General features: G+C 33.5%; 3 protein-coding genes across 6 annotated transcripts; 2 read left to right on the forward strand and 1 right to left on the reverse strand.

The window, feature by feature from the left end:
* Positions 1-223: 223 nt before the first annotated feature.
* LOC126871896 (RING-type E3 ubiquitin-protein ligase PPIL2) lies at positions 224-2,737 on the reverse strand. The gene is made up of 9 exons (XM_050631225.1): positions 2,527-2,737; positions 2,074-2,440; positions 1,850-2,015; positions 1,592-1,740; positions 1,399-1,522; positions 1,175-1,323; positions 954-1,105; positions 533-871; positions 224-453 (listed from the first exon to the last, which is right to left on the reverse strand). The coding sequence occupies exons 1-9, from the start codon at positions 2,556-2,558 to the stop codon at positions 366-368; spliced, it is 1,566 nt and encodes a 521-aa protein (XP_050487182.1). The 5' UTR covers positions 2,559-2,737; the 3' UTR covers positions 224-365.
* Positions 2,738-2,917: 180 nt separating this feature from the next.
* On the forward strand, positions 2,918-4,354 carry LOC126871898 (39S ribosomal protein L11, mitochondrial). 2 transcript variants are annotated; one of them, XM_050631229.1, is made up of 4 exons: positions 2,918-3,080; positions 3,220-3,611; positions 3,771-3,960; positions 4,026-4,354. In XM_050631229.1, the coding sequence occupies exons 2-4, from the start codon at positions 3,477-3,479 to the stop codon at positions 4,286-4,288; spliced, it is 588 nt and encodes a 195-aa protein (XP_050487186.1). In that variant the 5' UTR covers positions 2,918-3,080; positions 3,220-3,476; the 3' UTR covers positions 4,289-4,354. The 2 variants fall into 2 exon arrangements, with proteins under 2 accessions (XP_050487186.1, XP_050487185.1); XM_050631228.1 differs by having other exon boundaries at positions 2,919-3,611.
* Positions 4,355-5,037: 683 nt separating this feature from the next.
* On the forward strand, positions 5,038-26,986 carry LOC126871892 (baculoviral IAP repeat-containing protein 6). 3 transcript variants are annotated; one of them, XM_050631212.1, is made up of 51 exons: positions 5,038-5,307; positions 5,915-6,234; positions 6,326-6,570; positions 6,644-6,983; positions 7,075-8,566; positions 8,634-8,808; positions 8,880-9,098; positions 9,187-9,610; positions 9,687-9,810; positions 9,892-10,042; positions 10,122-10,346; positions 10,422-10,676; positions 10,758-11,031; positions 11,118-11,279; positions 11,627-11,932; positions 12,818-13,114; positions 13,228-13,442; positions 13,533-13,689; positions 13,762-13,953; positions 14,049-14,263; positions 14,348-14,601; positions 14,686-14,864; positions 14,942-15,129; positions 15,208-15,352; positions 15,649-15,808; positions 15,909-16,278; positions 16,354-16,477; positions 16,556-16,720; positions 16,822-16,985; positions 17,058-17,295; positions 17,373-17,673; positions 17,755-17,930; positions 18,012-18,213; positions 18,281-18,508; positions 18,586-19,110; positions 19,184-19,454; positions 19,589-19,848; positions 19,944-20,226; positions 20,301-20,686; positions 20,758-20,901; positions 20,996-21,173; positions 21,247-21,392; positions 21,467-21,709; positions 21,798-22,016; positions 22,103-22,324; positions 22,392-23,720; positions 23,804-24,024; positions 24,114-24,353; positions 24,427-24,615; positions 24,685-24,819; positions 24,907-26,986. In XM_050631212.1, the coding sequence occupies exons 1-51, from the start codon at positions 5,121-5,123 to the stop codon at positions 25,189-25,191; spliced, it is 14,145 nt and encodes a 4,714-aa protein (XP_050487169.1). In that variant the 5' UTR covers positions 5,038-5,120; the 3' UTR covers positions 25,192-26,986. The 3 variants fall into 3 exon arrangements, with proteins under 3 accessions (XP_050487169.1, XP_050487172.1, XP_050487173.1); XM_050631215.1 differs by having other exon boundaries at positions 8,694-8,808; XM_050631216.1 differs by lacking the exon at positions 11,627-11,932.

Genomic DNA, 26,986 nt, shown 5'->3' on the forward strand with positions numbered 1-26,986 from the left:
ATGTATCATCTCTGATATAATATATTAAACTTCTCATTCGTTTAGAATAATATATTTAAGTATAATTTTTACTGTAACAAAGTAATTATCTATAATGTCTATGAAAAAAAGAAACTTTTTTTCTTCATTATTTATATACATACATGTTTATAATTAAATCACATTCCTTTCAGTACATTCTATATATCATAAGGGAGCAATATATATATCATAATGGGAGCAATAAAAATATATAGATTATGGTTTAATTCCTTATAGTCATAAAAATTATTTACATTTATAGAGTATGAAGTGAAATTGAAATCTATACTATAGAATTTCAAATAACCTATACTTGTTACATAGTTTCTTCATAATTTATATAGCTACCAAGACGAAAAATCACCAAATGAGTTTGTTACGATTTTTCTCTTTTTAATTATAGGTGGTATACTTGATTCCTCTTTCTTGATCCTGCAAATAAAATTAACAATTAATATTGCTGTAAAAATGTATATATACGTAGCGACAAATATATGTAATGCGATTTTACTTGTCTTCTTCGTTGTTCGGTTTTATATATTTTCCTACGCCTGATCGATATACTTTTAACACGTCATTCTTTCCTGCTTCATTATCTGATTTATTTTTCGCAGCTTCTTGAGCCAATCGTTCAATTTCGGCTGCACGTTCTGCAGCTAATTGTTCATCTGCTTCTTGAAAAGGATCAACAAACACTTGTGCTTTTTGTATTATTATATCTTCTATTGGTCTGTCTTTGTTATCTACTTCAATTTTTTCAATGGCATTTAACGTTTCTAATCCACCTACTATTTTTCCAAAAACTGTATGTTTGCGATCTAAATGTCTACACGATCGGAACGTAATGAAACTGTAATTAAATGGAACGGAATTATTAGATTTTAATGAAATTCCATTTGTAAACGTATGTAAACATGAAATACAATATATACAATTGCGATCCATTTGTGTTTGATCCAGCATTTGCCATTGATAAAATTCCTCTTCCTTGATGAACTAAATTTGGTTTGAATTCATCTTCAAATGTTTTACCCCAAATAGATGTTCCTCCATTACCAGTATTTGTAGGATCACCTCCTTGTATCTAAGTAAAATACAATGTTAACATTTTTATTATTTATAAATCTCTTACTCAAAATAGCCATATATTTACCATAAAATTTCGTATGGATCTATGAAACTTTGTTCCATCATAGTAACCATTCTGACAGTGTTTTATAAAATTTTCACAAGTTTTTGGTACAAGATCACAATGCAGTTCTAAATTTAAAGCACCAAAATTCATGACTAATCTTACATATCCTGAAAAAAAAAAAAGAAAAAATGTTTCAGTCGAACAAAATATAAGGATATATATAGTAATAATTGTGTTCATACCTTTCTTTCGAACTCTTTCATATCGTACTAAATCTTCTGCAATAACTGCTGCTTGGTGTGTAGTTTCTGTTGGCATTACTGTTGATGTAAAGCCAGCTGCAACCGCACCAGTGGAGTAATGTGCCTATATTTATAAGTTTCTATTTTCAAATGTTATATTTTATATATATATAACTTATATTAATATACAAACCGCATTAAATTTGTCTGCTTTTGGTTTAGAGATTTCTTTTTTGGTCTCAGTCTGTTTATAATCTCTATCTAATTCAGCTAATATTTCTTTAGTTTCCATAGATACAGTTTTCAATTTTGCATTTGGATCATTACGTTCCCTTATCATTTCTAGAATAATTATCAGTATCTATATCATATTTATTCATATTAGTATATATAAAAGTGTTATTGCAATAAATGAAAATTTCTATTTTGAAATGTACTTGTAAGATATTACCTTCATCTTCAAGTTTTATATTATTTTTAATATGGTGGAATGTAGATAAATTGAATTTCATTGCATTGTTTGGATCTTGTACTATGATAATGTCCTTCCTCGTAAAAGGTTGATCGTTTATTAAATCTTTCCAATTACGTGCCTTTATATTCAACTGCTCTATTGCCTAAAAAAATATTGCTATATATCACGAATAAAAGTTTTCTATCTTAATGAACACTTACCTCATATGAAAATACATTTCCAGTTGTTTTGATAGCAACAATATGAGAGTGTTTAGTGAATAATTTGAAAAGAACTGGACAATGATATTGTCCTTCTGAATTCTTATGAAAATTAAGTTTTATTAAAGTTTTTGTGTCTAATGGCTTTCCTGTAACTGGATTATGCTTAAGTTTTTTTATATATTCTAATATTGCTTCTAATTCAAAAATGTTTCCTTGTGGATCACAATAAGGGTGCTGGAAAGGTTGTAAAGTTAAACAACAATGATCATAAGGCAAGCGACGAAATGTTGTATCTTCAGTTGCTTCAGAACTTCCAGATTTTTTTCCACCATATAATGTTGTCCATTCTGTATATGTTAAATACCTGGAAGAATAATAAATACAAACAATTTAATTCGATAAATGCAAAATATAAAATTATAACCTAAATAATATTTTTAAAAATCTTACATCTTATCTTTCTGATGCTGACGTTTACCCATTTTGATTGTGTTATTGATTAGTTATCTTTATAAAAGACTTATAATGATTATATCTATTTAATTCAATAATATTTTTAAATTATTTAATACTTATTTGCACTGACATATACCAAAATAATTGATATGTATTTATACTATAGCATAGTAAACTTCCTTTTCAAGCTTGGCCAACCTGATAAAATAACTATATTATTTTATTACTACATAAAACGTTTGGAATACAAAACTTGAACTTATTTGATACGAATAAAGGCTGAACTTCGCTTTAATGGAAATAAAATTATTGCCTCTTTTATTGCAATTTAATGGTTTTCAATGCATAGAATCCAAAAATGCTAATCTTAATTTTAGGAATCTAGTAGTTAAAAAGTTATCCGTATATAAAATTAAGTGTTTTTAGCGTATTTGACAGTTTACATTAACATCATGTTGGCTTCTATCTACAATTCGTCCAATGAGTGGAGTCGCTGGCTGTATCAAATGCAGGTGGATGTTAATCATCTTATGGCGGGATTTTGAATCGTGAGTATTGGAATAGGCAGAGAAGAAATTTCCTCTCCGGATTAGGTTTGGATTATGCCTTATCCTCATACAAATACATACTAATACTCAACGATATTCAGTTCAAATTTATGTAGACCAATTTATCTCATTTATGTAGACCAATTGGATTACGAATAGGAGCAATATGGTGTCATACTAACCTCTAAAATACGCTAAAACTGATAAGTTTTACGTAGGTATAACTCTGGAACCGCTGATTTCTTAAAATTAAGACTTGCATTTTTGGATTCTATGCATTGAAAGCTATTGAATAGTAATAAAGAAATATAACAATTTTATATTCATCAAATCGAAATTAAACTTGAATAAATTAAGTTTAAATAGATTAAAGCAGTTGAATAAAAGTCTACAGAGATGTCTAAGGCAATTAAAAAAGGGAAAATGCTCAAGAAAGTACTACCAAAGGTAGAACACCCTTTACCTTTACGGGTAACTATACCCGCAGGAATGGCAAATGCTAAACCACCATTGGGATCACAACTAGGACAGGTTAAAATATTTTATATTTAAAATTTAGGGTATTTTACGACGTCGTAAGTTGACATCGTAATTTATTATGTGCGGTAACTGTACTAAACAATCCAACTGTTTTAAGTTTTATAAAAAATATATAGGTTTTTGATGAAAAATTTACATTATTACTTTTAGAGGAATATTAATGTAGCAAACTTTTGCAAAGATTTTAATACAAGAACTGAGAATATTAAAGAAGGCATACCTTTACCATGTCGTGTTAAAGTCAGATCTGATAGGAGTTACGATTTAGTAATACACAAACCACCAGCAACATATTTCTTGAAACAAGCAGCTGGGATTGAAAAAGGAAAAATAAAAACAGGTAAATGTTATATTGTAAAATATGAATATGTAGATATACATTAAATAAATTATAATATTCTTCAGGGGAAGTAGCAGGAAAAATAACATTTAAACACTTATACGAGATTGCCTGTATTAAAGCAGAAGATCCACCTTTGGCATTATTAAGCTTACAACAAATTTGTCAAATGCTTGTTGGTGTAGCTCGATCATGTGGTATTCAAATTGTACATAAATTAGATCCAGAAGAACATACACAATTTATGAAAGAGAGAAAAGAAAATGTTAAGAAATTCATGGAAGAATTAGAGGCTGCTAGAGAAACCAAAATACTTAGGGCAGTTTAAATTAATGTATTAAGACAAATTTACTGTACATAATTAATAAAAGCAAGGTAGTTTATTTAAATACAACCTAACAAGATATTATATAATCTTTTCCTTTTATATTTATCCCAGTTAATATCTTATATAGATTCGTATAATTTCTAGAAGTAATAGCACATTTCATATGTATATGTATGTAAAGATCTTAAAACCACCTTAAACTTTAAGGATAAAATCTTACATATAGAGTCTTATGATTACATAATATTAAATTCTTTGAACCTCTTAAAAGTAATGTCTATTATAAAAAGAAATACTAGAAATTAAGAAACATGATGACGTGAGTTTACATTTTTTAACAATTTCATAATGATTATACAAATGAATTTCATATAGTTATAATTTACTGCTTATGAAGTACATGTACAATCGGAACTCGAAAAAAATATTTTTCATCTTGTAAATATATTTTTTTTAAACATTGAAATCATATAAACAAATACAAGAAAATATATGGTAATCTACTCATTAATATGCACTATTTAGAATTTTTAATATCCTCTAGACGTACGGAGAATTGTGTAAGAAAAATTTATTTATTATTTATTTGTAAAACAATATTAATTTTTCTTATACTGCGTATGTACATTGCGATGCTGTTCGAAGATGCAGTTTTGAAGATCGAAGAATAATGTATCGATGATGTATCGTTAGCGCGGAATAATCGTTCGACGGTTATTAGCTAACTTCAGAGCGATTTGCTGACGTTCTACTCAAAGATGGCGGTGATGAGTACGCCATGTTTTTTGTGATGTTCGCGCATTAGGCAAATTTTTTGAGAATTGTAATCTGTATGAGCAAAATGGCTGATGATGATCTGTGGTTATTAAAGGAAGACGGTTACTTAAATGTGGATACTGAGTGTAAAAGTATAATTTATCATGCTAATCTAAATGTGTTACTAATTACCACTGGCAGTGCGCAAGTATATGTATTTGATGTCAACTCAGGAGTAATTTTGCAAAAAAGTTCTTTATCCGGTAAGCATTTCGATTCGTTTGTTTCTTATAAAGGAGAATTTCATATCCATGATAAATCATTATATTAAAAATCTTGTAGGTAATTGATTTGTAATATTCAATCACGCCTCATGGTCAAGGTCGTATACGCGTACAAAACGTCAGGCGTGACTCAAACTTGTATAATCTCACTGATTTTAATATGATCAATTTTTATTATTAACTAATCGTTATCATTTGTTTGTCACCGTTTGAGATATAACCAAGTTCTTAGAGTCATTTGACTATCTTCTAAACTGTTCCTATTATTACTCAATTTACAATCATGTTTCTTTTTGGGGAAGATGTTTTTGCTATTTGTTGATTGATTAAAGTCTTGTAGTCTTTATAAGAAGTATATCAACTTCTACAATTGTACCAATCATTATGTAATAATAATTTTTGAAAATGTAGATTGTACAAGATATCTATTGATATTTATTTTATAGTGCTACATAAATGTCTTTGTTTTTTGTGTTGTCTTTGTTGATATTTTTAAAGTTCACCTTTGATAAAAAAATAAATTCTGTTTGCTTAATCTTTTTTAATAGATTAAAGTAATTAGATATAATAATTTTTATTTTTACAGGAAAATTAAATGGAAGACTTCAAGGTACATATTTGCCAAATGGTGTAGATAAAATATTATATACAGATGGAAGAGGAATTGGAGTACGTAGTGATTATAATGGTGTACTCTTTTTGGACACTCTTTTACAAACACCTGTTTCAAGAAGTGAAGAAATTGTAAAATTAGAGTTATTGTTTTCTGAAGCTACTTTATTATATCAGTGTCTACGATGTGTAGAGTTACCAGGAATAGATCATGTGCAAGAAGTAAAAGATGAATTAATAAGTAAAACGTTTACAGTAGAAGCAAACCAGAAAAAGGGAATTAAGGCCCAAAAAGTATGTATAACAAATAAATAGATACCAAAAATTTTGAACTACTGAATGAACTAATATTTATTTAAATATTAATTTATCTTGTTCTCAACAGTGGAATACAGTATGTTTGGAACTACCACACAGTTCTCTGAAACTTGTGTGTTCAGGATTAGTAACTGAATTGAAGAGATTAAGCAGATATATTCCGGCATTGCCAATTGCTTCTGCCATTAATGAACGATTAAATGGCCTATTACCAGGTCTGCCATTAGAAGGAGGTCCTGCTGATAAAGCATTAATGTTTAGTGAAGCTACACGTCGAGATACTTTTTCAAAATGGCCACACATGAATTACAAGTATAACACTTAAATCATTGGTTTTTATTGGATAATAATTGAACAGATTTATCATATGTATATTGTTCTTTAGATGGGCTTTACCAGATCAAATGGCTCAGGCTGGTTTTTATCATCAGCCAAATGCAACAGGTGACGATAGGATAATGTGTTTTACATGTAATGTGTGTTTAGTTTGTTGGGAACCAACAGACGAACCTTGGTCAGAACATGAACGTCATTCTCCAGCATGTCCATTTGTCAAAGGAGAATATACACAAAATGTTCCTTTGTCTGTTATCCTTGCTACTGCTCCTGCACGTGAGGCTGGTGATACTGTAGATGTAATTAGCACTACAAATGTCAGTGGCCTTGTAGCTACAGCTTCCAGTGGAGGTTTTATTAATGTCTGGAATGTAACAAATCAATTAAAGGTAATATATAATAATTATAACAATGATAATAGTAACATGTTAATTGATGCTTTTCATGTAAAAGTATTCTCATCTAATGTATTTTTTACAGAGGGAGGTATCATTTTATGTGGCTCCTATAGATCAAGAAATAAATAATAAAGACTCTATTCAGTTTGGTTCCACAAGAAATTTGACATCATATTTAAGGACACTTAATTCAGAAGCAGATTCCCTTTCTGATTTTAAGCATCCAGGTTCTCATAAAGTACAAGTCACAGCATTGTCTGTAGTAGGTTCTCCTGTATCTCAAAACAGTGAAGCAAAAATATCTGGTTCTACGCTTTTACCTGTAGAGACATCAGACTCTAAAATCAGGCCATGTGTAGTGTGTGCTGTTACTGTGACAGTTAGTAATCCATCACAATTAAGGACTTTAGAAAATGTGTGGGCTACTTCAGCAGATCTAGCTTCATCATCTCTCGTTCGTGCAATGAACAGTGTAAATAGTGCTACCAGTGACACTTTAGATATAATGAAGGTAGCAGGTGATAAATACACACCATCAAGATTGCACTATTTAGTATTTTATGATTTTCATCACAAAATTGCAACACAATCAATTAAAGAAGATAATACTAAGGATTCTAAGGCTAAAAAGACATTATCTGGAACAGGCACCAGTGCTAGTTCAAACGGTGAACGTCAAGAAAATTTATATCAAGAATTTTTGGTTGGTAAATTTTTTTATGAAGTTCCAGTAATAGAGGATGTAGATTCAGAGGTAGTTGGTCCACATTTTGATGGTATTTTTCCAACATCTGCTCTTACTGCATCATCTTCCAATGGGATCTACTCAAATCCAATTGGTATCACAGTACCCCCAACATCCAGTTCATTTGATGCCAATTTTAATCCTATAAATGGTCCAGAACATTTTGCATCAACATCTGATCTAACAACTGCGAATAAGAAAAGTTTGGATATTATGAAAATAACAAAGACTGAACCAGTTGTTATAAAGACATTACGTATTGAAGCCCCTGATTTTGTTAAAATTACACACATTGAACCATCTAAAGATGGAAGACATTTGTATGTTGCTATGTGTCCTACAACAGATAACACAGATTCGTTAATTTCAAATAATAATCAGATGGATATCGATGAAGATAGCGAATTTTTCGCACAGAAAGGTTATGTGTATTGGGACCATAATGATACACAGTCTGATAGACTAATAAATGGTAAAATACCTGATGATATAAATAATATAAATACCGTTTTACTTGTGTATGCTTTGGATTTTTCGGGGCAAGTGGTAAAAGTATTTTCTGAACCAGTAGCAAAACGAGAGTTATCTGCAGATGAAGCTCCTGTTGAACATGTGTTTTTACCTCTTCAAGAGAAAAATAAATATACACCATCTGATGAAAATTTTAGTAGAAATTCTGCTAGTAATTCAAGTGCATCAGCACCTATAGGACAAGTAGCTCTAGTATGCAGAGATGGTGTTATCAGAGTATTAAATTTAGATTCATTAAAAACTATTACCGAAGCAAGAGTAGAAGGCAAAAAGTTTGTTTCTGCAACTTATTGTACCAGTAAGTTGTAATATTTATTCATATTTCTATTAATAGTTTTTATTTTTGTACAATATAATCTTTCCAGGCTTAGAGAGATTGTGTGCATGTACAAGTGATGGCGCTCTTCACTTTTTTATTACTGCAGATGAAGAAGATTCCATGGAAGACAAAGAGGATATTGAGGATATTAATATGATGACAACTGAAGAAAGTAGTAATAAAAGTACAATTCCTAGCACGTCAACGTCATCTAGTTTTCAGTAAGATTAAAGATGAAATTAAAATAATTATGTAAAAATATTTTAAAACATGAAATATTATATTTTTTTAGAGACCAATTAATTTCGCACAAATTGAATTTCTCGTATTCGGATTTACGTTCTCTTTATGAATTGACACGATTTGATCATCACTCTCCCGCATATGGTGCTACCGTTCCTCCTTGTTGGAATGAAATGATGCAAGCTCAACGACAGCGTCGTCATCCCCAGCATTTTCATCAGTCAGAAGATCAACACCATACCCGTACATGGCGTTTACATAATGAACGGTATGTATAAATATAGATATATACAGATATTTAGAAGGTATAATTTTATTTTATATTTTATCTTTGTTGATTACTTTATAAATTATAGAAATACTTGGGACGAGCACATATTTGAATTGACTCTCCCTCGAAGTGCTGCAGGACGTATTGGTCATGTAGATGTACGGTACAGTTTGCATTCAGTTTGTCAAGAATTGCCATCAATTCAAATTACTTTACTAAAGCAAAATATTAAAAGAATTGGTCATCATGAGCCTTTATTAACTCCTGTGGATGAAAGAATAGATTTTAACATAGGTAATGAGCAGAAGGGAGAAAATCCTGTGGTCACAGAGGAGTTTCAGCGGCAACATAATACGGAGATTTTATGTGGACCGATTGATTTACATCGTAGTTTGGACTTATCTTGGCGTTCTGGTTGTGTTACACTGACTAGCCCAAAATTGTTTCGTTCTAAAGCCAGAACGCTTCTTGTTCATATGAAGGCTCTAATCGATCCTACGAAAGATAATGTAAGTACTTATTTAAAGTGCGTATTGAAATTTAAATACAATATACATGATAAATGTCATTTTCCTTTATTTCTAGGCAACGCCAAAATCGAAAACAAACTCATCAGACAACAAACCTCCTACATCTAAAAAGTTGAGGATAGTCGAAGTGCGTCGATTTGTAGAAGGTACAAGTAATAAGAAATTAGACGTTTACATCGGTAGGTACAATTTTTCTTACTGATTTATTATATATATATCAACTCCTGTGATTAATTCCTTTTTCTCCATATTTATTTAAGGTTGTGATTGTATTTATGAAATATCAATTACCGTTCGAACAGTATATCCTACTAATATACCAAATGAAAGGGCACAGCGATGCGCTATGCTAGAATCTAAAAGTTGCTTTGAAAATTTATTAAGTGTTGCTTGTTTAGAGACGCTTGACAAGTAAGTTTTATAACAATTATAAATGGTATTACTTATATTTATTATACGCATAACGTTATAACACATTGAAATGTTACAGATCGCCTATTGCACAATCACTGGCATTAGATGTTCTTGTATGGATAGCCTCTATCAGATTGACGAGACTTCGTAACAATCAAAATAATATCGAAATAAAAAGTTTCCAGTTGGAAACAATTCGTTCAGTACAAGCACGGCTATCTAATTTATTAAGAACTTGCCTTTTGCATGCTGGTCGAAGTATAGCGCACAAGTGTATAAAATTAATTATGCTTTGTAATATGTAAGTTAACGATGCAATAACTTTTGCGTAAATAATACGTAAAATTTATTCTATAATGCTACAAATTGTTTTCAGTGGTTTTTATAATTTGAATGATCCTCCATCTCAATCTTTCGACGAAGCTTTGGTGTCTGTTTTAGTAATGTTGTTACCATCAATAGTAGAAGTTGAATGGGCTGGTTCGCTACGTTGGCTACAATTATTAATAAATAGAACTTTAATACGAGATAGAAATCACAGTATTGCTCAACAATGTGTTTCTTTAATACAACAAATAGCTGCTGAAATATCGAATCGTGTAAATCCATATCATTTATTACTCGCGACAAGGTATGATTAAATATCTTAATGTAATATGTTTTATTGAAATGATTTAATACAACATCAACAGAAGTTTCCAATTTTTTATAGATTTGGTTTGTATAATTCTCCATTTGAGACCGAATTGTTCGACTTAGAATCGCCGATGCCTCCCAAATATAGTCCTATACCTCCCACATATGTGTCAGCTGTAGCTAATGAACAGACAGGACCGTCAGCTGCTTCATCAAGTTCCATGTATTCTCAGGATGCTATTGATTTGAGGGACCTACTTACACTGCCTACACATCCAACTAGTGAACTTGTGGTATCTAGCAAGTTGAAGGCTTTATGTGCTAATCATAATATGAAAGGACTTTTAGAGGTGATTTATTGATATTATGAAGAACTAGAATATAGCATATCAATAATATTTGATTACAAAAATGGATAAAAATTGTAAAACCTCAGGTTGAGCCTCTCCATTTCACTTGTCTTGCTGCTTCTGATGGTACCAAGATGGAGAAAATTGACCCATGCATGAATACAAGTAATATTGGAGCACCTCTTTATGATAGCACAGCTACAAATAACAATGGTGTACCTGACATCAAAACCATTCATCACACTTACGTAAGTTCTCGTAATCTATCTACCTTTTTTATATTAATATATCAACAGTTCCTACATCTTTTCTGTTTTCCTTTTTCTATTACACTCTAAATCTAACGATTTCATGGAGCATGCAATTATTTCAAATTTGATGTAAACGTGACAATACTCACATTAGTAAAAACAAACAAACATTATCTACAAAGCAACATGGTAAAACGAAACAGGGAGTTTACCAATTTCTGCTTTTTAATTAAAAGGGTTAAAGCTGTTACAATCATTTAGCATTGAACATTAAACCTAAATGGTATAGATGTTTTTTCAAATAGAGGAAACATAATCTAGATAGAAATCATTGTACATTGTAGAACTTGGATGCTGGATCGTTAGGAGCAGATGTTCAGGCTAAGCCAACACCTATGTTAAGCGATCTACTTAGTCTATGTACAGGAAGAATGTTAAAGAACCCTGCTCCACAACTGATATTCACACCTGATGATCAATCAGACTGTGATGAAGCTAACGATATGCCTATCAACAATCAGACATGGCATAATACACAAAATGATATGCCTACTTCACGTATATTAAGTTCTACTGTAACGAAAGAAAAATCGTCTGTACAAAATATCAATACTACTATAAACAAAGTTGAAGACAGCAATTCTAAAAAGGTAGATTACATAGATGAAAAATTGCACTTTTTCTTTCTGTTTCTCAGTTCGACGATTTCCTGTCGTTACCATAAATTTTTATAGCTTTATTAATATGCTGTTTGTAACTGAGTTTATATAATTTCGTTAATTGTCAGATACAAAGCTAGATACATAAATTGCAAATTGCATGACAGCCTTAGGATACCATGCATTTAACATAAATGTCATTTTCATATTATATTATCATATTGCACATTTTCCCATTTATATTTATCTATAAGATTTATAAAACATAGGTGTGATAAAAACGCTATCCAGTTACACAGGTCTTATTGTACTGAATGATTTGTTTTGATTTCCACGCACGCGCAAATATTTTAATGATACGAGGTTGTCTACATCTACTTTCATGATTTAATTTTGCAAATATAATATCGTTTCCAGTTTTATTTCGCACATACACAAACACACTTACACGCGGGCGCATACACTTTTGCTTTATAGATTTAATTAAATGAGACATGTAGAATTGATTCCTACTTAATGCTTTTAATGTTATATATATAAACGCATATATTCCCTCCTACACCATGAAATTTTGGGTAAGAATATAGGAATAACTTGAATAAAAAAATTATTTCTGCCATGAAATGTATGGAATGTGGAAGTGAATTGTATAGAGCGATATCTAAAAAAATGATTTTACCCAAATTTCTAATTCTTACAAATATTCAGTCTTAATGTACTGTTTTGTAAGATGAACTGATTTATTTTTGCATCTTCATGTATTTGTTTGAATGATTATGATCCATTTCATAACAAAGTAGAAACGAAGTAGATGTTTAACAATTATCAAAATAAATATTATTAAAGAACTCTCTTTATTATCTGTATATATTACAGCGAAAAGATGTTACATTCCCATGGGGAAGATTATTGTGTTGGCCACCACAACAGGCACTGGTGGTCGATCGAATGCATTCTGGTGCTCGCCGATTTGTTATTCTCGATTTTGGATCACCTGTATTACTTACGGATTTGATTATTCCTTGCTGCAGTGATTTAGCATCACTGTCTATAGATATATGGACAAAAAAGGAAGAAGTTGATGGTACACGACTCATTGTTGCTGGTGATATTGGAAATAGGTCATTGGTTGTATGTGATCTTCAACCACCACCTGTTTGTAGATATCTAAAGGTATTTAATAATATTCACTATATTTTATTATAATAAAAGAACTTATTCATTTCATTTAGCTTAATTTATTTACTCATTTATATTATAACAAAAAATTGTCTTATTGCTTTCAGATTATAATCATAGGTCGGTATGGAATGTCTCCTACAATGTGTAAAATTCCATTAGGAATTTTCTATGGGCACATGATGGTCTTACCTGGAGAAGATTATGCGGAATTAAATAGTAGTTCAGTAGCTTGCGACAACACCTTTGATTCTAATGTACAAGCTACTATCAATACGCAGTGCAATATATTGTCAGCTCTTGCAGAAGATGTGCAGTGCAGGTACTTACAATATATTTGTTTGGAAGTATAAATTTTGTTTATTATGTTTTATACAGTTTATGATTAACATTTATTCTCTTATTCTTCTAGATTTAGCCTAGCTACTGAAAAACTAAAAAGCCTATTAGATCCACTGTTGTGTTCAGAAACTACTAATGTTATGCATATGCAACACTATCTTTCTTTTAATAAAGTACCTAATGAAAATAAAGAACAGCCATCTGCAAAAATATTGGCTACTTATCAAGTAAGTTAAATTAAGTATTTTAATATAAAGACTCATTACATGCATAAAAAATGTACATGTTGAATATTATAGGAATGCGTAATGTTTCAACATCAACTAAATGTTGTCCGAGGTGTATGGAGACGATTGGAATCATGGAAAGGTTCTCGAACCATACCTACAATGTCTTTAGCGAATGCACCTACTGACAAATTGCGAGCCCTTGGAGAAACTTTACTCGATATTCTACTGTTTGCAGTATATGAAATTGGTCCAATACCTAGCGTATGTTTCTTAATTTTTATGTACTATAATTGTATATATGACATTATGATCGTTTAGAATTTTGTATATATATATATTTTTTCTTTTTCTTTTAGATACCGTTATCAATATGCGATGTTTTTACACCAACCGTTTGTGAAAAGTTTTTTCATTCGATTTGTGTTGTTACACCAGCTCCGCGTTTACAACTACAAGCGGTTGCACTTCTAACACGTATGGCTGGTCATCAACCTTGGTGGGGAAATTTTTTGTCTAATGTTTTAATTAATCTCTATTCGTCGTCGTCTACGCACATATTTCCACAAGACAGGTACGACAATATGTAGTGTTTAGAACTTTTTAATAAAAATTAAAAACGTTATATAAATCGGAAATTCCTTGTTTAATTTTTTAGAGTATTTATTTTGCTAACACTTCTCGGACGTAAATCATTGATTGCTGGCGTCAATAGATCTTCTGTAATAGATGCTATGGTTCGCACGCTAGGCAAATTATTGGCACCATTGTCAAATCCTCAAACATCAGATACAAATCACTTGGACGTAACACTTATTGGCTGGGTACTGCTTTTCCTGTCAGTATGTTTGGATACTATAGCGATACCACCTACTTGCTTGGAAGAGAATAATGAAAAAACTAAAGAACAAGGTACTACATATACGCGTGGATATTTCATATAGATGGTAGTACCAATATTTTAAATGTTGATTATCATAAAAATTCGTTTACAAGGTTTATCATCTCGCTGGGAATTTATTCAAGGAGAATCTGCAATGCAGAGGAAATACGGTAATGCCAATCGTTCTCTGACTTTTAGTTATCGTAAAAAATTACAGAAACATATAATGCATCACAAGCAACAACTTCAAGAGTTAGAGCAAGCAAAAAAAGTGTTCCATACGTCATCGCAGGTATGAAAGTACTCTCATCTTATAGTAATAAATATAGTAAGCATTTAAGGAGTTAATATGTTGTATGAATTTTAAAGGGGTGGACTAATCTTTCACATACTGCTTCATTGTGTAATAAAATGAAAGCAACATTAAAATCGCAGGAGCAGTTTTTTAAGAAAACATTAAGACAAAATTCTGCCAAGCATTTCAAAGATATTCTTAGTATTCGCAAAAGTGATACACAACATACTTCCCGTAGTTTACAATCACAAGCAAACGCAAGGTTTGTAATGGAAATTTATATAACAGTTTCATCTATCTCTTTTTAAGATTTTATAATAACTTAAATGTATTATATAAGTTCCAGTAAATCGGAAACAACGGACGCGGATGTTGAATATATATCCAACTTATCACATCAACATGTTTTGCCTGTTGCACGTGGGCTCATTGCTCTTATTTTATATAATTCTGCTAATGTGGATATGTTCCTATTAGCTTGCAAGGTAAGGAAATTCAAAAATATGATATGTATTTGTCGAGTTTTTGTTTTGTTTCCTTTTTTCTTTTTTGATGTAAAAAGTACTATAAATTTTATCTTCATTATATATTATTTATTTATAAACGAAATATAACTGATAAAATTAGTTCATTAATGCTCTATTTGTACCAATGCTTAGTACTATGATTTACAATCAAAACATTACTAGCTTGTAGATATAGTTGATAATTTTTAATATATAATAAGCTTTATGCTTTTTATGGGGCAACTGTTTGAATTATTGTATCATGTACCATATAGGTAGTCGCTAGGCTAGTGATATCTACACGTCCTGCAATTAGCTTGTGTGAGCTTATGAGTGAAGAACAGCTCCTAAAATTAGTCAGATTGGCAACGGGTACTTCTGACGCGGCCTGGTCTTCGCATGCAGTTTCGTGCCTTTTGCAGGATTTATTAGAAGGTATAATACAGTTTTTATTGCATTACTACTCTGAAATACGATTGTAATATCTATTATTTATATGTATTTTTCTTTTTGGTCTTCATTAATCTTTTTGCAGGTGGAAAATTAATTCCAAAAACGTGTTCTACTCATGAAGGAAGTCCTTCCGAGGAAAACTTCGAATCTCTTGTTACGGAAAAGAGTCGAACACCAGAAGAAGAATATGTTAGTGCTGCTGAAACAAGTAATACTACTGTTCCACTTGGTAATGATGAAGGATTTGCGGAAGGTGAAGGAGAAGAAGATGCTCAAGATGGTATAATGGTGATGTCTGCAGCTGCATCAACATCAAAGTCCAATGGATTTTTGCCTTCCCTTTTAGAGTCTGATGACAGTGAATTTGAAGATTTCTTAGATGATATTTTAGAACGTGGTAGAAATACGTTGAAGAAAGGTCATCCATTACCTAAGAATGTAGACATATCTGGGTATGTAATATATATGTAAATACTTGAATATAATCCAACTGTTCGAAATATTAAATTAACTGAAAATTTTTATAGGATTTCTTTGGCAATGGATGCAAGATTGGAATATGGGGTGGAAATGGGAATAGAGTTATCACTAAGGATATTGTCTATGTTCAGCATGTATAATTTACCTTATAGTATAAGTACCACAATACATGTAAGTTGGTGATGTTTAATTTATATTTATTTCTAGCATAATTTGGATAAAATTTATTTTTATTTTCTTATATAAAAGGTTCCACCAGAGTCAAGTCGATATCCTCAACAATCAACTTCCAAAGCAGAACCTAACTGGAATGAGAGAAGTCAAGACATTTGGAACTCGCCTGACACAACTTTTTCGAGTTTAATAATGTTAACGAGATGTTTTGACAAAATATTCGCGGAATTATATTTACAGGTAATATTAATTAAGCAGCAACGCTACTACTCATATAATATCCACTACTTATACCCAGTGAACTAAAGGGTAAACTAAAAATTATTTCTATTTCGCAACAGAGCGTGGAAACAAATCTGGAACTTATCCTTCAACTTTGGCTAACATTGAATTTAGATGCTTCTACAGAACAATCAAATTCCCCAAATCAATTTGATCCTTCACTTACACCTGTTATACCTTTAAGTTCAACAGCTATTTCAAATCTTATATCTGCATTATCTTGGTAAATACAAAATTCATTTTAACAATAATCATTTTTTATTTGAAGTTTTCAGTAATAAAAATCAATTTGTAGGCATCCAGGAGTTTCTTTACGAGCCTGGTGTCTCGCTCTCCAATGTTTGACTCTGGCAAATAATCAACCGTTACAGACAAATCCTGCAGAAGCTGCAAATAGTAGACAACCACTAGAGGGTCTTCTGGGTGGTATGGCCGGATGTATTGTAAAAGAACGTAACATGGGTCCTATGCTTTTGCGTTTACTTTCTGGAAGCGGATTAAATGTTAACGCTATGGACAAACAATATATTATGGTATGTTGATATGCCTTCTCAAATATTAGATACTTTGCAATATTCTGTAATTTTGTATTTCAATATATGATTTTTAGGCTGGACCTACTGTTTGCCAAGCACTACAATATTTTTTAGTTAGATTAAAAATGAGATGCGACGTGATTACGCCTGGCAGTACTTTAGGGAATGCATTAAAGGAACTCTTGCTATGGGTAGTATATCAACTTGTACAACCTGGTGGAGCTCTGTCTACAAGAAGAGGACCCTTAGACGCACAGTACAAACTTATAACATCCTTAACAAATCTAAATTTTACCAACACAGATTTAGGAACTGCAATGAGTATAACAGAATGCGTTGGAGTGCTAGTTTCTACTTATGTTAGGGGTTCTGAAGGTACTTTTATGAACCAATATAAAGTATCATATTACTGAATTGTCATATAGTTCCATTTTCCATTTTCCTGTTTTATAACAGTTGGAGCTCAATGTGGTGGCACTGGTGATTTAGCAAATTCATCTGGAGGATTTGGAAGTTTATTTGCTTGTGTATTCGGTGGAGATACCAGACAAGATCATCCTACATCATGGGATACTTTAGTCGTAGCTCTTATTAAATTAGTATACCGACTTATTCAAACACCTTTACCAGAGGTACACATTATTGTTTAAAATGTTTCATATCGAATAGATATTTAGAATTTATTTTCATATTACAATATTTTATATTTCCAGCCCTGCCCAGGTCGATCTGACGGCCCAATAAGAATCGATCTATGTGAAACAAATTTCGATGCAAATATTGATATCAATGATACTCAAATGAAAGTAAATATTTCACAAACGGATGAAAGTAAAGTTGCAGAACAACAGTCTTCATCACGCTTACAACAATGTACATCTAATAAACCTCGTGTACGATGTGTTGCAGATACGGGTATGTATCAAAATGCAATAAGCTTGTTCTAATCAAATATTAATTAATGAAATGTTATGATTTTCAGTTTTGCAACATGAACCTACCATGATGCGTTTGCTAGGAGCTCTAGGCCATAGTACCGGTTCATCTCTAGCTATGCTTTTAGGTGAAAGTGCTGGTGCAGGAACAGCAACTGAACTTGGTGATCCCGCTTCGATACCAGACGCTACATTTCAACTTTTGACTACTCTTACTAAAAAAGCAAGCAATCGCTCTTTAGTTCTCAATCCACTTTATCAATACCTTTCCTCTTGTAAGTCACATTATTTTCAGGAATTTCAATTTCTGGAGGAACATGTTTTCATATTTAATATGTTATATTTTCTGCAGCATGTGAACAAAGAGAATTAAATCGACAGTTGGGTGTTATGCAATTGTCAGAGCCTCTTCTTTGGTATATCTTAAGGGTTTTGGACAATGAAGTATCATTGGCAATGTTTACAGCGATGGGTGGAGTGAAAGTACTTTGTGAAAATTTAGTAAAATCAAGTAACAGTGGCAACACTAACTCTGCTTCGCCTGATGTGATTGCATTAGTAATGGAACATCTTTCGAATGTTCCTAATGTGTTACCAGTAGCGTCTTCAAGTAGCAAAAAGTCCATGAATACTCTAGAGACTTATGAAGATGGATTATTAAACTTTGCTCCTTTGGGTATTATATCTTGGTTTAATCCTGCTGCACAACCGGCAGATGTTCTCATACAAAATTCCACGCCACATAAGCGAGCCAGGACAGCTGCATGGTTATATCACTGTTTCCCTGATGAGGCATGGGTTGATCTTGCGATCACTTTACCTTGTGCTATATTATTGAGAAAAGTGGAACTTCAACCGCATCTTACGTCTTTAGCTAGTAAGATATATAAACACAATATTAATGGACAGTACATGCTATATTTTGATATTATAATATTACTATCTTATAGCGTGTCCGTCGGCTGTGGCTATCGAAGTTTCGAGAGAAAGTAACAGTCCTCTAACACCTGTTTGTCCACCGATGCCTACGGCAGGCTTGACATTTATTCGTATCACTTTATCTCAGCCAGAAGTAGCAACATCTGTACTCGTACGACTATACAAGCCGCGCGACTCAAGAAATATAAGTTTAAGTCAGATTAGATTATTAGGTACCACAGCATTCGGTGAAATAAAAACGAATCACGATACAATAGACGAAGAACAACTTACGAAGACAAGGTAATTATTTACTGATTGCCTAAATCGTACATTTATTGATATAATTTTCAATCGTATTCACTGTGAAGCGAACACTTCTATGATTTCATCAGTCCAAATACAATTTTACGTATCAATTTAACGTATCTGTCTAGCTTGGGTTGGTTGCGATTGTTGCATCAATGTCTATCCGTAAGCACGTTGAACAGCAATCTTGCTGTTAAAGTGCTTAATTCTGCGGCTTCAGTTGAAGGACTGGTTGAGGCATGTTGTAATCTTCTGTTACTCCCAGCACCATCTCTTTTTACTCCCAATCTGGAGAGGGTTCTTTTGCAACTAGGCTTACATTCTCGAGAGCTTGGACTTCGACTCATTGGTCTTTTACTCAACAACAGGTCTACTTCTTTCTTTCAAGGTACTGCTTTTCTTGGGAATCGATTCTTTTCTTTTTTTTTCAAGTGTATTTTTCTGAATACATGAATTGAAATCGAACCGGTTGGTATTTTACAGGTGCCACAACTACACAAGAAACATCAACTGTCCAATTGGTTGTAGAATTATTGCAGCAACTATGTTCCATTCAAGATTCTTGCACGGAAGCTCGTATGACAGCGGTGTTATCGTGGCTCCATGCATCAGCAGTAAATGGAATTTCTCGGCCCAGTAATGGTCCTAATGCTATTAATCCGCCTGCTGTATATATTCATTGTGTGTCTTCTATTATATGGGAAGCACATCAACAGCAAAATCTTAATTATGATTTACAGGCTTTATTGACCGACGAACTTTTTAAGTAAGTTGTATTCTCGATATATTTAATTTTTTTTCCATTTGATAGTTTTTAATATAAGCTATCTTTTCAATTAGTGCTTTGTATCAGTGGACTTTGGTTTTGGGAACGAGTTCTGCCTTAAAACAGGCGATTGATTCTGCTCTTTGTGCGTTTTGCTACGTGAGACCCTCATTATTCCCTTTGCTTCTTCAAAGAGTACGAATTTTGGTACCTAATATGGCAACAGATCATTCTGCATCTATATCGGATGATCGTAAGGAAAGAGAGAGTCAAACAGATGATAGGAAGAGTGAATTTAATGGCGAAGAATGGTACTATCGTTATGTGTTATCAGAATATAAACGATTAAATTTAACAGAAGGGCAGTTGCTTACTGTAGCTGCAGCCGCTCGGTCTCCACCGGGTATTCAACAATTGATTGATTCTGGACTTCCTGCTTCGTTGACAATGTTAATTATCGGTGAGAGATTATTTTGTGAGATTATTATTCTAGAATTGGACAAATTTCTAAAGGGCGATACTTCTATGTAGATTTTTGTAATCTGGAAAGTTCACGACCAGAGCAACCGCAAAGTAGACGAATATCAACGAAGGGTAGCTGTCAAAGTAACTTAGGAAGTTTAACTGATAATGATAAAGCTGGTGAAAGTTCCATGGATACAAATAATTATGTTGGTAAGTGTGTTATTTGGAAAAGTTGTAATTTTTACAATCTAATAACTTTTTTTTTACAATCTTTATAAACGGTATTATGATGATCATTATTTAGGTGAGTTGTGTATGACAGAACCGGAAAGTATAGCAATGGTGTTAGAATTTTTGACCCTTGTCTGCTCGGAAGGTAGAATGCGTGATTGGCTTGGTAAAGAAGGACGTGGATTTTGGTTACCCCTTCTTTCACTTCTCAGTAATCGACCCGTAGAAAATCCATCTTTATCCTCTTTGAGGTAGTTATACACACTTCATTTATGGTACAAATATAAAAGAAAATTTGATACTAAAAAGATTTCTATTTTACAGATGTTCTAAAACAAGTATATCATATGCATCATTAGAAAGTGCAATGATTAAATTTTTATCTAGGTGTTGTTGGTGTCATCTTGAAAATCAAAAGTTATTAGCCGAGTTATTAACCGACGTTATTTCTCAACAACGAACAACTTCCAGTAAGAGACGATTATTTTTAATTTAGTTTAGATTTATTTTATTTCATGTAGTATACAACATTTTTGTCGGACAGATGTGCGCTATCTTCATGGAATTTCGGGTTTCACGAGACGACTGATTTTGCAATTATTATTGGAAGGTGAAAAGGTATTAGTGTCTGTAACTTCCGATGCACCGATGAAAGTTTCAAATACAGCAGTCAATTATAGCATGTTGGCTATGCCACCGCATCCAGCTCATCCGCTCGGTCATTATCATCAATTACTGTACATGTCTACTCAATCAACCGTTGCGGATATATTACAACAAGTCTCTGGTGAGTTAAGTTTCAGTATTCTTTTCTTCAATTAGTAATAATCATATGCTCAATATGGTTCTAATAAAATTTGGAATGTTTTTCAAAGGTACATGGCTTTTTTTATTGTTGCCAAATACATATAAGGGTAATGAAACTGGAACGAATAATAATCGATCTAGAGAGCTTTGGGAATCTGGTATGGCTTTCATAGTAGATACTCTTAGCGTAGCTGCGGGAAATACAGCGAAAGACAAGAGGGCTAAGGAGGCATCTAACAGATCACAAGCTCGTGGTCCTGTTATAAGAAAGTCGCGAATAAATTCTGGCAAGTCATTCGTTATTTATGTTATATTATAATATATGACATATGAGCAAATTTTAATTATTCTACTTGAAATTTCGTATTAATAGACGGAGCGGCTAGTACGAGCAAAACATCGACTAATAATGTTCAGCAGAATTCTACCAATCCTACTAATCAACAATATTTGATACATTCATCACGTCCAAATACTCCTTTACCACCGCAGTTGACCATTGCTCAGCTTTTGGCTATTGCCGAAGATAGCGGAATATCTTTATCAGAACCTTGTTTGCATCTTATATTGCGTCAACGTAATAAAGATTCAAAAGGTATGTATTAAGTGAAAGTCATTAGTTTGGAGGAACGTTTATAGATAACTGTTCTCTTATCTTCCAGATGACATAACGAAACAAAACGACAGCGAGTTATTAAATTATAGAAGCATAGAAAGTTCATTAGGAGTGTTCAGCGCAGGTGGTGGTTTAGCGGTGTTAGCTCGACATTTACCGCTTGTGTATCCGGATTCTAGACCACCACCCGTCCCGTTACCTTCGCCAGAACAAACATACGAGGAGTGGGTCAAATTAGGAATCAGCGACGATGCTTGTGAAGTCGTGGAAGAAAGTGGAAATAACTCTTCTTCATGGGCATCATCACCAGCTGCTTACGTGCCACCACATTCCCTTGCTGCTTTTGGTTTGTTCCTCAGACTTCCAGGTTATGCGGAAGTACTATTAAGAGACCGAAAACGAGCACAGTGTTTGTTACGTCTTGCATTAGGCGTTTCGGACGATGGCGAAGGTGGAGACGTTTTAACGTCACCGTTGGCTGCGTTGTTACCAACCTTGCCATTCCAAGTGTTAAAGCAATTACTTGATGCTACACCTGCGACCACAGACGATGGTCTTCTTTTACGTAAAACAACCATCGAAGTGGGTGCTATGCTTCTGTTGTTGAATTGTTTAGCCGTATTTACCCACCAAACGAACCAGAACGAAAATTCGGAGCAGAAAGTAGTTGGCAACCAGGGTGAAGCAGGACGTAGCGACGATAATTCGCATTTGTACTGGGCGAAAGGTACAGGATTTGGTACCGGGTCTACACAACAGTCGTGGAATGTCGAACAAGCTTTGATGCGACAGAGATCCGAAGAAGAGCACGTTACAGTATTACTGCAAGTTTTAGCAAGTTACATTGGCTCCGGTGGACAAACACAAAGAGAACTGCCAGCATCTTTTCCCGATCTACTAGCCCGATCCTGTTTACTTCCAGCCCTGTCTTCGTATTTGAGAAACGATTCGGTGTTAGACATGGCGAGGCACATTCCTTTGTATCGAGCAGTATTGCAACTGCTCAGAGCTATGGCTTTATCGAATCAATTAGTTCCGCTTTTATTACCTAGAGGCGGAAAGTCTGGCGATCCATCCGTTGTATCACTTTTATCCGGTATGAGAGTTTGCGTGGATACGTACGTTCACAAGATTAATCGCACTAGGAGTAATAAGTCGAAGACGTTATTCAAGTATCCTGACGATACTGAGCAAGACGAAGGTCTAGCGACATTGATCCCTGATATTCAAGAGAGTGCTACTATAGTGCAAAATGCTACCTCTAGATTGTCAGGAATCGAAGAAGAACTACCTGGTCCAAGTCCCACAGCTCCAGAATTACCTCTGCTTTCTATCGAACAACGATACATAGAAGTTATGAAAAATTTACAATTTGGTAAGAAAATGTGTTTCTTTTAGATCTTATCATTTTTTATATACATATATTATTTTATGTTAATATATTACTTACAATTGTAGATACATATGAGATGATTACTGAAAATCCAGAAGCTGGTGGATATAAGTTTGCTGTTTCATATCATTTTGAATCCACCATGAGAGCAGCTGGCGAAAGAAGTCACCCCATGAGGGTCAAGAGATTAGCTCAAGAAGCTGTCACACTTTCTACGGCGCTACCTTTGTCGTACAGTAGTAGTGTTTTCGTTAGGTGCGACACAGATAGATTAGATGTAATGAAGGTAACTACATGAATGAATGAGACAAATAACTAACGTAACATAATTATTAATTATACTTTGTATTGTGAACATTGAAATTCTTTTTTTAGGTACTCATAACAGGGCCGGAGGAAACACCATATGCCAACGGGTGTTTCGAGTTTGACGTGTACTTTCCTCCGGATTATCCTAACAGTCCGATGTTAATAAACTTAGAAACTACAGGTCGTCATACCGTACGATTTAACCCAAATTTGTACAACGATGGAAAAGTCTGCTTGAGTGTATTGAATACTTGGCACGGTCGTCCTGAAGAAAAATGGAATGCGCATACTAGTAGTTTCCTGCAGGTAAGTGTTAATATTAATAAAGCGTAGATCAAGTTTGCGTTTTGGATCACTAACTAACTAAATGTTAAAACAGGTCTTAGTATCAATACAATCGCTGATTTTGGTATCAGAACCTTATTTCAACGAACCAGGATACGAACGATCACGAGGTACGGCGAGTGGGGCACAATCTAGTCTGGAATACAATGTGAACATTTGTCAGGCTACTGCTAAGTGGGCGATGCTTGATCAAATACGTAATCCATGTCCTTGTTTCAAAGAGGTAATTACATTTGGATATTCGCATATTATGCAAAAACTGGATTCTTACATTCGTGTTTGGCGACTATAGGTTATACACACTCACTTTTGGATAAAAAGGCACGAAATTGTTGCACAACTAGAAGGATGGATAAGGGATATGGAATTATACGGATCAGATCGCAGGATCGGCCGCACTCTTTCTTTGAACGCATTAGCTTTAAGGGTAATTAATTAGTTTTACATATGCTATTATTTCAACTTAGGTATGTTAGGGTAACGTGTTGCAATCTTATTTTATACTATCTTACAGAGACATTACAGTTTGTTGAGAGAAGAACTGAGTAAACTGCCAACTCCTGAAGGTTTAGAGGATTTGGTGGAACCACTCGCGTCACCAGACTTGCCGATCGAACTTACCAGCACTCCTGGCACCCCGTGTTTGGACACGCCATCAGCGACAATGCTACCTCCAACCAGCACGCCAATTACTAACTCTGTCGATACTATTAACAATGCCAGTGCTAGTAATCACGTACACCACGACATCGACACGGACGTTGAGATGGAGAAGATGGTTTCGAAAGTGTGTGAATAGCTAAAGGATGTTAATAGACATTGTTGGACATTTTAAAAAGTCTATATTGTTTGTGTTATGACGGACAAATAACGGACGGACCGAAGATGAAAGGAAATCCTAGTACATGGGCAAATTTCAGTTTATTGACGGATGATTAGGTGAATGAAAGATTATTGTATCTTTTCGTTGAACACATGACGATATCGATAAAATGAAAATCCGAGAAACGAAGGGAATAAATGTATGCATGCGTGTATGAGATACATATTGATGAGAGGTACGATAAAAAAGTAAAAATGCGCGAGAGACAACGAGACGAAAGAACCGGTAAAGTAGAATGGATACGAAGAATGAGTGTGGAGGAATGAAAGAAATGAATGGGTAGGCTGAATCGATAAGAAAGGAAAAGGAATATCTAGTGATTATAAAATCTAGTATGAATGTGACAAACTCGTACGTAGTAGGTACTCTCTGTGGCAACTGCTATGCTATATGTACGCTGCATTCTACTACTTCGTATTATCATAAGTAACAACTGTTATTCGATATTTATTATACGTGTTCCTCGTTTACGTAGCCGGTAATCCCCCCTCCCCGCTCACCCCAATAGCAATGCGACTGACTTTAAACGACATGTGTTCCAGCAAAATGAGACGATGTTGATAATGAACGCAAAACAATACGAAACAACGATATGAACTTTATTTAGCGAAAAACAGCGTAACAGTCACTCGTAAATATGAGTGGAATATGTACCTATACGACGTAATTTTATGCGAATCGCTTTTCCGTTATATGACATTTCGTTTCGTTCCTCGTTGCTATTCACTGTATTTTTTTCCTTGCAAAATCGTCTCAATCGTTTAGCTCAGCGTCGCATTGCCCCCGATTTACGAGTAGAAAACAATGCGGAAAATTGCTCTATAACGCATCATGCAGTTAGCACTTGATACGTGTGCGCAGTGTGATTTAATATTTATCGTGCCTGTATTGATTACGGTCCGTATTGTATTTTTTACCGGAAATAATAGTATGACGTGTTCGGCTTAAAAACGATTGCATATTTTTCAATACCGAATTCCTTTCGACGACTTCATCGAAAAAACAAGAAGACCAGATTTATATCGAACAGCCTTCATTTTAAAAAGAATTGAGATCTGCATATCGAGCGACGATACATTTTTTTTTCTCTTTCAAGCATTCTTTTATCTTTTCCTTTGTATTGTCCTTTTCCATTTCCTTTTTCTATTTTAGAAGATTTCAATGTATCAAAGCGATTGAGAGCGAAGAGAACGGAAGAAAAGATGGTATTAAATCCAGTAATTTTCCATAAATTAAAGAGGGCAAACTACGGACATTCGAATAACTTGAAATACCGTTGCATTTGATATAATTAAGAAAAAAAAAAGAAGGAAAAAAAGAAACCGACGATTATAACCGGCATTATCGAAGACGCAGTAATCCCCCAAGCTGTCGCGATTCAAAACGCGATCTCGCTTGGATTCCTGCTCGTATAGTATTGTCCCATTTCTCTTATCAGCGAATAATTACGGTTAGTTGTAAAATTACTGGTCGAATTACAGCGCCAGTACCGATGATCGTTCTATCTGTAAATAATCGTCACACGAATAATCGCATTAAAAGTAAATGTTTGTAATTCCTAAGTAACTGGATAAAATGCTCCATTGTAACGTATACTATTGCATGGATTCCTAAGCAATGAACGAAGCGAAACAAAACTCGTCAGATGATGATGTACCCGACAGGACAACGTGTTAATAGTTATTTATAATAAACGATTATTATCACGCTA

This window comes from Bombus huntii, chromosome 12 (assembly GCF_024542735.1).
Source record: "Bombus huntii isolate Logan2020A chromosome 12, iyBomHunt1.1, whole genome shotgun sequence".
Taxonomy (NCBI): Eukaryota; Metazoa; Arthropoda; class Insecta; order Hymenoptera; family Apidae; genus Bombus; species Bombus huntii.